At 45.8% G+C, this 11,498-nt stretch overlaps 1 protein-coding gene across 1 annotated transcript in view; it reads left to right on the top strand.

Moving 5' to 3' along the window:
* LOC147751480 (cadherin-related family member 3-like) overlaps positions 1 to 10,302 on the top strand; it is an 853,888-nt gene extending 843,586 nt beyond the window's left edge. Inside the window, exon 20 of the mRNA XM_086933301.1 lies at positions 10,168 to 10,302. Within this exon, the coding sequence (XP_086789427.1) occupies positions 10,168 to 10,302 (135 nt within the window). The remainder of the gene's footprint in view (positions 1 to 10,167) is intronic.
* Positions 10,303 to 11,498: the final 1,196 nt, after the last annotated feature.

Raw genomic sequence — 11,498 nt, forward strand, 5'->3', positions numbered from 1 at the left:
TGCCAAAAGTTATCCTCCCATTCCTTTTTGGCAAGTTTCAAACATTGTGAATATAACCTTCTGGCCTCCCTGGTCCTTATTTGGGACTTAGATTTCATTGCTTCGACGAGCAGTGTCTTAGATACCCTACACTTGTGGTTAAACCAACCCTGTCTTTTCCGGGGGCGTATCTTCCTCCCTTTATGACTGGATGGGACAATAAACAAGTTGCTTATGGCCTGAGTTAGATTGCAGAACCGGTCGAACAACTCCACCGGCCCACCCTCAAGAGAATCCAAATTGCCTGAGGCTGTGGCTAGGAGCTGCGTTATGATGGACATCTTCTCAACCGAGAGCGTGAGCTTAGCCCACTTCAGCCATCTGCCACAGTTCGAGACAACTGATTCACCGGGAACAGTAGCACATGCAGGCGAACCCCCTATGCCCTCAAACCACCAAGGAGACAAGGCAAGGGAGAGCAAGTTGTGATCGCTCTCAACGGACGATATAATCTCCATATCTTCCACCGAGCTCCATAGGTGGACGTCAAGCAGAATGTAGTCAATTCTTGACGTGTGGTTAGGCCTATTGTACGTATGGGCTCCCGCTTTGTCGGATCTAGTCCTTCCATTAGGGGCCCTTAGGTCAAACTCCATGGTGAGAGAATTGACCTGGAGTGCCACTTCCGTCCATCTCTTGATTGGGCTAAGCTCTAGAGCTGGTATCCCTCTCCTATAGTCTTCCTCCTTCTGGTCCTGAGTGACTTCTGAGCAAAGAGGCTCAAATGTGCAGTTAAAGTCACCCGCGACCAGGGTACATAACTTGTAGGGGGAAGATCTAAGCAAACCCTCTAAAAGAGCTATAGTGGGTGATTGTCTGCCTCCCTTTATGCCCCGCGCATAAATATTGAAGATTTTAAGAATGACTTGACCCCTGGAATTTTTTAAGGTGATATTAAGGAGATCCGGACAGTTTGTTTGGTGCTCCTCTACCCTACAGTTAAGGGAGGAAGATACCCAAATAAGGAGGCCTCCCGAGGGACGTCCCCTGCCTGATTCCGGGTAGACAGCAGGTATATAGTGGGATGAGTAACCCGCCTTGTGTGAGGGCTACCTACTCCAAGTCTCCTGGAACACACAAATGGAGTACTCCTCCACAAGAGCATTCCAGTCAGGCAAGGCCAACTTCCTATCTAGTCCAGCCACATTCCAGCTGAAAACCCTGATGAGTGGGTCCGTCACAGCTGCCGCGCTACTGGACGCGACAGTGCTGTCCGAACCTGCCTCTGTCAAAATGGGGTGGTCAATAACAGCTTCATTTGGGTCCCGCCCCACACCTGATTCCCAACTAGCCATTAGGGCTACCTGTTTCCCTATTGGGGTAGGTGAACCCGTCAACTTTAGGGATGGGTGGAAAGCTCCAACAGATGTTGAATCCCCCCGAGCCTCCCCAAGAGAATCAACAAGTCAGTACCCCCTGGGACCCCAGCTCGACCTCGGCCATACCGCATGCGGCTGAAACAGAGGTATTGCAGGATGCCATTGGCTGCCAGAGATGTTTTGGTAGGTAGCCACAGGGAGTTGGCCAGGACATTTCATAACCGGCCGGGGGTAAAAGTATGTTAGGTCAACCGCATCAATACCTGGTCCACCCGTAACCTGTTCAGAATTGCATATTGCGTGACCAACTCTCATATATTGAAAGTTGACTACCACACAATCACCCTCAAACGGTTTCTTTCCCTGTCCAATCCATCCTACCCTACGCACTCCAAGAATCAACCCATCCACACCCCTGGGAAGGGGTCTATTGGCTTTAAGCCAGTGGATGATTTTATTCTTCAGTGCCTTGTGGTTTTCTAGCTGGGCGTCCTTCAAGACGGGAACATTAATGAGGACGGCAACGTATGGATGGCACTCTGGGGGGAGATTAACTGGGGGACATTTTCAAGCCACTTTCTGCGGTATGACCGCAGGAGGAGGGGCTCCAGGATGGCTCGTTGCTGCTTTTGCTGCTTTTGCCTTTGAGACCGGGGCAGCTGCCCTGGCATCAACAGTTGGGGGAGCCAGTCGTTTTGGCTTAGTAAGGGCCCCTCCCACTTGCAACTTCTTTTGGTCAGGTTTGGACTTTGCATTCCTCGCTATCGGGGGGTACTAGCATGGACCTGGACAGTATGAATTATAGTTCCCGGTTTTACAGTAGCAGGGGTCTCAGAGACAATTGCCGAGTCCTTCCCTACTGCTAAGGCAGATACAGACGTTGACGGTAGTGTTGCCTGGGTTGAGCCCCCTAAATCCCCCTTCCCGACATTCCCACCCGCATTGTCCTCCCTAGATTTAGACTGTAGTTTAATAAGAGTTTTCAGGGAAAAGAAAAGAAGTTGTCCCGGGTGGTGCCTATCCCCCAGACTCTTAACTTGGTCGATGAGCGGGACCAATAAGGCCTTAACCAGATTCTCAATGAGCTTAGGGGAAGGCGCTTCATGGGGAGCTGTTGGTGGTGCCGGGCTGATGAGAGGTGTTGCCTCGAAACCGGTCCGGTCCTCGGATGCTTGATTCCGTTCTGGGAAGGACATGGCTTTTGTAGTTCGGACTGGACTGTTCCCATGGGGCACAGGGTCAGAGCTGATTTGCATATCGCCATTGTCTAACCCAGGGTGGTGTGGAGTGCAAAAAAACGATGGATTTGGGCCCAGATCTTTGGACTGGGATGAATGTGTGACATTGATCCACATTCGGTCCATCACTTGTTTTGTTTGCAAATTCCGCCCTAAGCGCGCTGGGGATGCTCAGACGTGGGTCCCAGGCACTCCACACCACTGGAGTCAAGCTAGCCGGGCTGATGAGAGGTGTTACCTCGAAACCGGTCCGGTCCTAGGATGCTTGATTCCATTCTGGGAAGGACATGGCTTTTGTAGTTTGGACTGGACTGTTCCCATGGGGCACAGGGTCAGAGCTGATTTGCATATCGCCATTGTCTAACCCAGGGTGGTGTGGAGTGTTAAAAAAACGATGCATTTGGGCCCAGATCTTTGAACTGGGATGAATGTGTGACATTGATCCACATTCGGTCCATCACTTGTTGTGTTTGCAAATTCCGCCCTAAGTGCGCTGGGGATGCTCAGACGTGGGTCCCAGGCACTCCACACCACTGGAGTCAAGCTAGCCAGGCTGATGAGAGGTGTTACCTCGAAACCGGTCCGGTCCTCGGATGCTTGATTCCATTCTGGGAAGGACATGGCTTTTGTAGTTTGGACTGGACTGTTCCCATGGGGCACAGGGTCAGAGCTGATTTGCATATCGCCATTGTCTAACCCAGGGTGGTGTGGAGTGCAAAAAAACGATGGATTTGGGCCCAGATCTTTGGACTGGGATGAATGTGTGACATTGATCCACATTCGGTCCATCACTTGTTTTGTTTGCAAATTCTGCCCTAAGTGCGCCGGGGATGCTCAGACGTGGGTCCCAGGCACTCCACACCACTGGAGTCAAGCTAGCCGGGCTGATGAGAGGTGGTACCTCGAAAGCGGTCCGGTCCTCGGATGCTTGATTTCATTCTGGGAAGGACATGGCTTTTGTAGTTCGGACTGGACTGTTCCCATGGGGCACAGGGTCAGAGCTGATTTGCATATCGCCATTGTCTAACCCAGGGTGGTGTGGAGTGCAAAAAAACATTAGATTTGGGCCCAGATCTTTGGACTGGGATGAATGTGTGACATTGATCCACATTCGGTCCATCACTTGTTTTGTTTGCAAATTCCGCCCTAAGTGCGCTGGGGATGCTCAGACGTGGGTCCCAGGCACTCCACACCACTGGAGTCAAGCTAGCCGGGCTGGTGAGAGGTGTTACCTCGAAACCGGTCCGGTCCTCGGGTGCTTGATTCCGTTCTGGGAAGGACATGGCTTTTGTAGTTCGGACTGGACTGTTCCCATGGGGCACAGGGTCAGAGCTGATTTGCATATCGCCATTGTCTAACCCAGGGTGGTGTGGAGTGCAAAAAAACGATGGATTTGGGCCCAGATCTTTGGACTGGGATGAATGTGTGACATTTATCCACATTCGGTCCATCACTTGTTTTGTTTGCCCCTCCTGTGAGTGGCACAAGGTCTCATACACTGTGCAGGCCTGCTTCACCTCCACATGGTCTCATCCACCCCGGCTAAGGTTCCTCCACTGCCTCAATCACCCTGTCAGGCGCTCTGATGCTAGGACTCCCGGACCTCGGGAGAGTGACGCAGGGTCTCAAACACAGTACATCAGTCCTTTACCTCACATGGTCCCACCCACCCTGACTAAGGTTCTCTTCGCTCATCTAGCTCCTCACTCCCCATCAGCGCTCTGGTACGAGGACCCGTGAGGAGCACAGGGTCTCATACACAGGTGCCAGCATTGCAGGCCTCGCCTCTGCACTTAGCCACCAGGAATCACCCACCTGCGGACCAGGAGCCCCGGCCTGCTCCTGCTGCTGGCTTCTGGGTACAGCTGTTTGGGCATATTTAGTTAGTAGGGATTTGTTTATTAACCTATTACATTAACGGATCATGATTGTTAATGTCAAATTAAGAGAAGGTCGGACAAGATAAACGTCTTTGTTTTTTGTTGTGTGTATGGATGAGCGCTGCACAGGACGGTGCTGTTGTTGTTGAGCTGGGTGGGCAGTTTTCCATTTCCGGCCTTTGCAGGTTCTTTCCCCACGGCATCTCTTGCCGAGTCTCTCTAGCAGTGATGCAGTGTTGTGCCACAGAGTGGATGACATCCTGCTTGTGCTGTTTATTTAAGTTGGTTTGGTCAAGGACACATACTGTATGTTGAGTTGGCAGTGCTTTGCCTGCTATCCGGCTCTGGAGCCTTGTTATCAGAGTTCAGAGTTGGTTGACACCTTCCTGCTTTCTCAAATTTGCTTGAAAATGCTCCCTTTGCCCACTCTTTTTTCAAAATATTCTCGAGGGGAGAACCCCCCGAACCCTTGTAGATGGTTCAGGCTCACTCGCAATGCTTGCTCAGCGTGGTGAAGTACGACAATTGTTTTATGGCTCACCACTTTCAAATCTCACCAGGAGCCACTGATTCACATCCAGGATGTTACATCAGGCAAAGTGTTAATATTCCGTAATTGAGAAAGAGCTATTGACGTGTGTGTGTGGAGTGTAGAAAAATGTTAAGCTTATCTGTGGTGAAGACCATATGTTTTAAAGACTGATCATTGCCCCTTAGTAAACATTATTTCTGGGAAGAAAATTAAATGCACCACAGCCAGAATCACTGGACTATTAGCAAAATTGTATACAGTCACAGTAGAGTATATCCCGGGTAAGAAGAATTACAGGACAGGCTATTTGTCTATACTTCCCATTGCAGACTCTGATGATCTGTAATGGGAGTCTGAAGTCATTTGATTGCTCATGTAGGGGATGTCAGTGTGTGTGGTAGAAATGTAGACTCAGTTGATGCGATTAAGAGCGATCAAATTTTGAAAGAGGTTGTTCCATTAGTGAAGTCTGGGTGGCCAAAAGAAAAGAAACTTATCCTATGTTTTGCAAATGTTTTCGAACGTTTCGGAAGAATTATCCTTGGAAGGCAGAGTGCTGGTATGTATGTATGTATGTGTTCTTGTAAAGCGCACTGCTGCCCTGAGGCATCATGGCGCTGTAGACCGCTGGGGAACCCGTCCTGGCTATCCCTGTGAGATGGTCCCTACTGGGTATCTCCAAGGTGAAACCAGGCATCCCCGGCAAATGTGGGGGGCCGTTGTAGAGATGAGGCAAGCTAATGCCCAGAGTTGCCGAGTGTGATCCCTGGTTAGAGTAGGCACCGAGGCAAGAATTATCGAGTCCACTGACCCTGGTCCACGACCCTGCCATGTCGGGAATTGAACCATGGTCCTGGGCCGTTCTCTGCTTCCAGGTCTGCCGCCTCTAACCAGTGAGCCACACCACTCCACTACATGGTACATGGGGACAAATTGATCCCATCTTCCTGCTATTGCCAACCCATGATTGCATTGGCACATTTGGTCATCTAGGTTCTACAGTAACAAAAAGGAAAGTTAGGGGAAACGTTTGGTGGCCAGGAATGGATGGTGAGACTGAATACTTTGTGAAAAACCATGGTAAATGCAAAGTAAGTGATAAAGTCTTATTAACAGAAGGTTCTAGTGAATCAGTAAATTTATGTCCAGGTAAAGCTTGGCAACATATTACGTGGAATTTTTAGAACAGTATAAAACTTTACTCAGCTACATGAGATATTTTGTAGTAATGATTGACCACTTGTCTAGGTGGGTTCGAAGTGGAATCGGTTTGCGTACCTACTGCTAGAAAAGTCATTAACTATTTCCAAAGAATGTGTGCTAGAGGTGGGATCCCAGGATAAATCCTAACCGATAACGAAGTACAATTTATTTATGCAGAAATTACTTCATTCTTAGACAGGTGTGCCATAAAACACTTGAGAACACCTTTGAACCGCCCGCACAACAATGGGGAAAATGGCACGCTTTAACAAAGTGTTATTGGAATGTATACAATCTGCAATCAGAAGTAACAAGAATGTGGCAGAAGCAATCAAGGAATTAGTCTGATCATACTGCACTACATTGTAACTGGGGAAACCCCCTTTCAATTATTGACAGGGAGGAAGGCTGTAACTGAACAATGTCCTTTTGGGATGGTCCAGTTAATGCCAAAGGAAGGAAATGTTGGTGATTGGTGGAGACATGCTGAAGATGAGTCTGATCTGACTAGTTTTGCAAAACTGGGGAAATAGGATTGGCAAGGAAAACAAAAGAGTGCAAATTGAAAATAGGCGATTGGGTGCATGTGAATAATCCGATTATGGTTGGGAAAGGATGATCTAAGTTTAAAACCTATTCAGGTGTGTGAATTGAGCAAAAATTCTGTAAAAGTGTCATATGGGAATTGGTGAACCACCACTTGGGCAGCGTTGATTCCTGCCAATCACAATAATGTTACCAAAGTCACCAAAGAAAAGGTGAAACATGGTACAAGGGGCATTGCATATAATGATCCTACAAGGAGTACTCACACCAGTGTCGCACCAAAGAAATAGCAAGTGTTTGGTACAAACTGAAGAAGCTTAGTGGAGTAGTATGCATTGTTTTATTTGTGTATATATTTATTTTGATTTGACATTGTTTCATGTTTTCTGTTTCTTCTATAAATTGTTCTTAAATGGTGGGGTAAGCTAAGGCCAGGGATAAAAGGAAAGAACAAGTTGTATCTGTTTATTAAAAGGGAGATGTGTGAAGTTGTTTAATGTCAGAGTCTGACACATCATGGAATGCGACAATGTCACTCTGCTACATTCAAAGAGTGTCAGTTACTCATTTGCCCCCGTTGTGATGAAAGTGTAATGCTTTCACAAAATTAAACTTCAATTTACACAATACCTCTTGTGTGGAGAACTTCACTGAAGGTGCGTTACTCCAGATTTATAAAGCCACTCAGGACCACGCAAAATGGCCTTGTGTGGCTTTATAAAGCTCATTTTGATTTGCATTGTGAATGCACCACACTGTATAGTGCAAATGCAACACAACTGGCCATATAAAGATGGCCCCTAGTACAAGATCTGTACTCCAGTGATTTAGGCCATCAAGGCCCAAACTGGCCTGGGATTAGTTTGCTCCAATTCAGACTGGATGCAGCCTGTCAGTTCAATTTGGATTGTACTTACTGGTGCAGATCTAAAACTGGTTTGCATAACATTGGCCTAGGTATGTTTTGGCACAGTAATAAAGACGATGATGGACTACAATGTGACCATAAGTAATTGCCAGTGGTGGGGATCAATTCAAGCATTCATCATTGCCTTTTGATGTCACGTACAGAGTGCTTCTGCTTCATCTAAGCCCACCTAATCACAGCCATGACAGCATGTTCCTTGTCATATGTAGCCTAAGTCAATCTTTAAACAATATGCAGCAGATTTACAAGAAACTGACCCATCTGTGCAGATTTGTCAGTTCCCGTGCTCCTCCATATGAAACCCTTGCGCTACCATGAATGTGTTGTATTTACAATACAGTGCACCATGGTGCAAGGTTTGACAGATGTGTCTGAAATTCTTACGCATTTGTTGACCCAAAGGTGACGCATTGCTGGAGTTGCTCATGTAAGTGACGCAACTCCAGCAATGCACCACAACGGATAGGTGAGTCCCAGTTAGAAAGCCTTGTGTCATTCCTTATACCCGGTCTAAGCAGGTATAGGGATTTTAACACAGTGAAGGCGTAGAGTGACGCAGTGAAATGTTCTACATGGCTTTTTGCGTGGGAATGCCCACCCTGCATACATTATACCTGATGCAGGTCTAATGTCGTACACAGCTTCACAACGTGACACATCTCCCTAGACGTGTCACGTTGTAAATGGGCAGCAATGTGGTGCATAGTTTAAGCTGCTATTGCGTCACATAAAGTGATACAACGGCGACGCAAAGTGTCGCAAGGAGCTGTAAATCTCCCCCTACCTGAAGATGTCTTGTTGAGCAGAGGAGTTGTTGAATCCGAGATATCCCTCATGAAAACCAAAGGGCAGACTTACTAAGATTTTACATCTCGGTGCATCACTTATGTAGTGCAGCCCCTATGCAAAATCATTTAGAAATTTGTTAAGCTATGTAAAGCTACTTTGTGTAGCTTTGCATGGTTTAGCCAATACACTGTAAAACAACACAGCTCTGCATTATTTAATGTCAGTGAGGGATTTGATGTGTGGAGTATGGGGGCTTTGCTTTCACCCTCCCATGGATTTTGGTGCATTCCTAGATACACTCAAGCTAGTAAGCATGGGAATGTGTCAAAATGCTATGCCTCCCTGAACTAGGCATTACGAGGAGAAATATCTAAATTTTCCTTGCTTCTTCCTCTTATATGCCTGCTGCATAAAAGTAGAAAATGCTGTTAAGGATTGTTTCTAGCAGGAAGGTGTCCTTTTCTGCTCAAAGATAATCCTTTGTGTAACACATGCACCCTCATCCATTGTTGGTTAGACAACACCCACTATGCTAGCATTAGGAGACAACTGTAATGCAAAATATCTTAGTTGAAATTACGCATTTCTGCTGCTCTCATTTTACCCAAACGCAGTGCAGCAATTTTGCTTACTTTTCTGCGTTGTGTTAAAAATTAGTAAATAAGCCCACAAATGGCAATTGCCCTATGCACATACAGGCAGCATTCCCATATCCCTTCCTCCTTACTGAATCCTAGGGGCATATTATCAAGGGGGTTTATCTCCCCTTTTTTGGCTTTAAAAGCCAAGAAAGCGGAGATAAAATTATCTCCCTATTAACTAGCTGTCGCTAACACCAGTTAGCGACAGCTAGTAGGAGATAGCGACCATCTTGGGCCCCACTTTGCATGTCAGTGATATTTATCACTAATGACATGCAAAGTGGGCGTGCCAAGATGTTAGCGACTGGAAACAGTCGCTAACATCGCTATCTCCTATTATCAACTTTTGGAGATATTCGCGCTAAGCGCGAATATCTCCAAAAGCCAACACCTGCCCTGAGCAGTTCTTAGCCATGTTATCGAATGGGAGGTGGATAACATGGCTAAGAGCATTAGCTCGGTAATGCATGAATATCGGTAACTTTTCATCGATATTCATGCATTGCGGCTGATTTTTATCGCATTCGCGATAAACCTTGGTAATACCAAGGTTTATCTGCGATAAAAATCGCCGCAGCTCAGCGGTACATTTTTGTCTCTAACCAAGCAATAGCGATAATTATCGCTATTGCTTGGTAATATGCCCCCTAATTGTTAGAGGTTTCACGTTGATAATTTTCATAATTCTTTGGTGTTGATGAGCTCCCTTGTCGGTCAGAACTAGAGAGTGTCACATCAAATAATTAAATAATGCAATAATAAATACAGTAGTTTCATATTGTGCAGCATAGCCTATTCTTTTCAACAGAAACACACTATGTTACATTGAGGGTACCCACCCTAACCTCATAAAGTTAAATAGTCATAGATATTGGATAATAATAAGCAAGGTCATTTGAGACTCTATGGATATAAGTAGAAAAAAGTTGTCTCTTTCTGTTTATTTTGGCTTACAGATGTTAATGATTCAAAAAGATTTAATGTTTCCTTGTGATGTTTTGTCATTGAAACTAGCACTATACACATATTTTAAAAGGTTTCTTATGTTTCAGGTGACTACATCAGTACTGGTTACATTTTCCCATGTTTGGAATCCTGATAACTGGTTTCCTGCAATATTAGCAATCACAGGATTTCTTCTGTTGTTATGCCTCTATGCACTGGCATGGGCACTCCTAAAAGAGTAAGTTCTATTTGTAGTCAAAATAATGTGTTACTATTTGTTCTCAATATTTCATGCGCAGTGCCATATTTGTCAATGTTCTGCTTTGTCTGAATATTTTATTTTATAGTAAATTAATGCAATTGTTGAGATCTTAAACTACTTTTTGTAGGTGACACCGATGCTTTAATATCCTGATGTTTTGAGATAATTGAAAAATGCATGTAAAATATCAAAGAAAGTAGGGAAATTCCAGAATTTGTGTTTCTATTTATTGTTCTAAAGCACAAGCAAATGACCAGAAGGATTCAAGGTACTGTAAAAATAAAAAAGCTGACTAATATTTAGGCCAATTCTCAAAACTGCCTCTCTACAATCAATGTCTGGTTGTACGATAATTATCTTAAATTACACAGAGAATACATTATAACATGGACTTTGAGCTCAAATTGAGGAATATGCTCTGTGTCCCAAATATTCCATGAAAACTTGGATGTGAAAATCAGTAACACTCTTATGTTACAAGAGCAAACAAGAACAGTTCAATCAATCAGCATTTGTATATTGTAACCCAGGGGGTATCTTGGCGCTGTGGGTACGACATCTCTGTTGAAGATCAAGGTCTTGAGTTTCTTCCTAAAGTCTGCCGGGGAGAGTACTGTTCGAAGATGGAGGGGTAGGTTGTTCCAGGTCTTGGCAGTGACATAGGAGGAGTGGCTCTTGCTGCAGCAGTGACTGGTGTAGGAGGTGCCCATACTAGTGAGGAAAAGCGCAGGTGTCTTGAATGTAGGTGGAAGTTCAGTCATTGATTGCTGTAGGCCTGTCCTTGGTCCTGGAGAGTTTTGTGGACCTGTGTGAGAATCTTGAACTGCCATCTCTTCTCAATGGAGAGCCAGCGGAGGTTTCTCTGGTGCTGGGTGATGTTGGTCTATTTGGGGATACGGTCTTGAGTCTTTCGAAGAGCAGGGTGGAGATGCCGGCATAGAGAGCCTTGCCGTAGTCTAGGCAGCTGGTGATGAGGGCCTGAGTGATGAGCTTTCTGGTGTTGACTAGGATCCATCTGAAGATTCTGTGTAGTGTGTGAAGGTTGTGGAAGCAAGAGGAGGTGACTTTATTGGCTTGCTGTTTCATGGTTAGTTCGCTGTCGAGGATGATGCCTAGGTTCCATGCATGGTCGGGAGGTTTGGGTGCTTGTCCGAGTTCTGCTGACGACCAGCTGTG

Source organism: Lissotriton vulgaris, chromosome 1_1 (genome assembly GCF_964263255.1).
Source record: "Lissotriton vulgaris chromosome 1_1, aLisVul1.2, whole genome shotgun sequence".
Lineage (NCBI taxonomy): Eukaryota > Metazoa > Chordata > Amphibia > Caudata > Salamandridae > Lissotriton > Lissotriton vulgaris.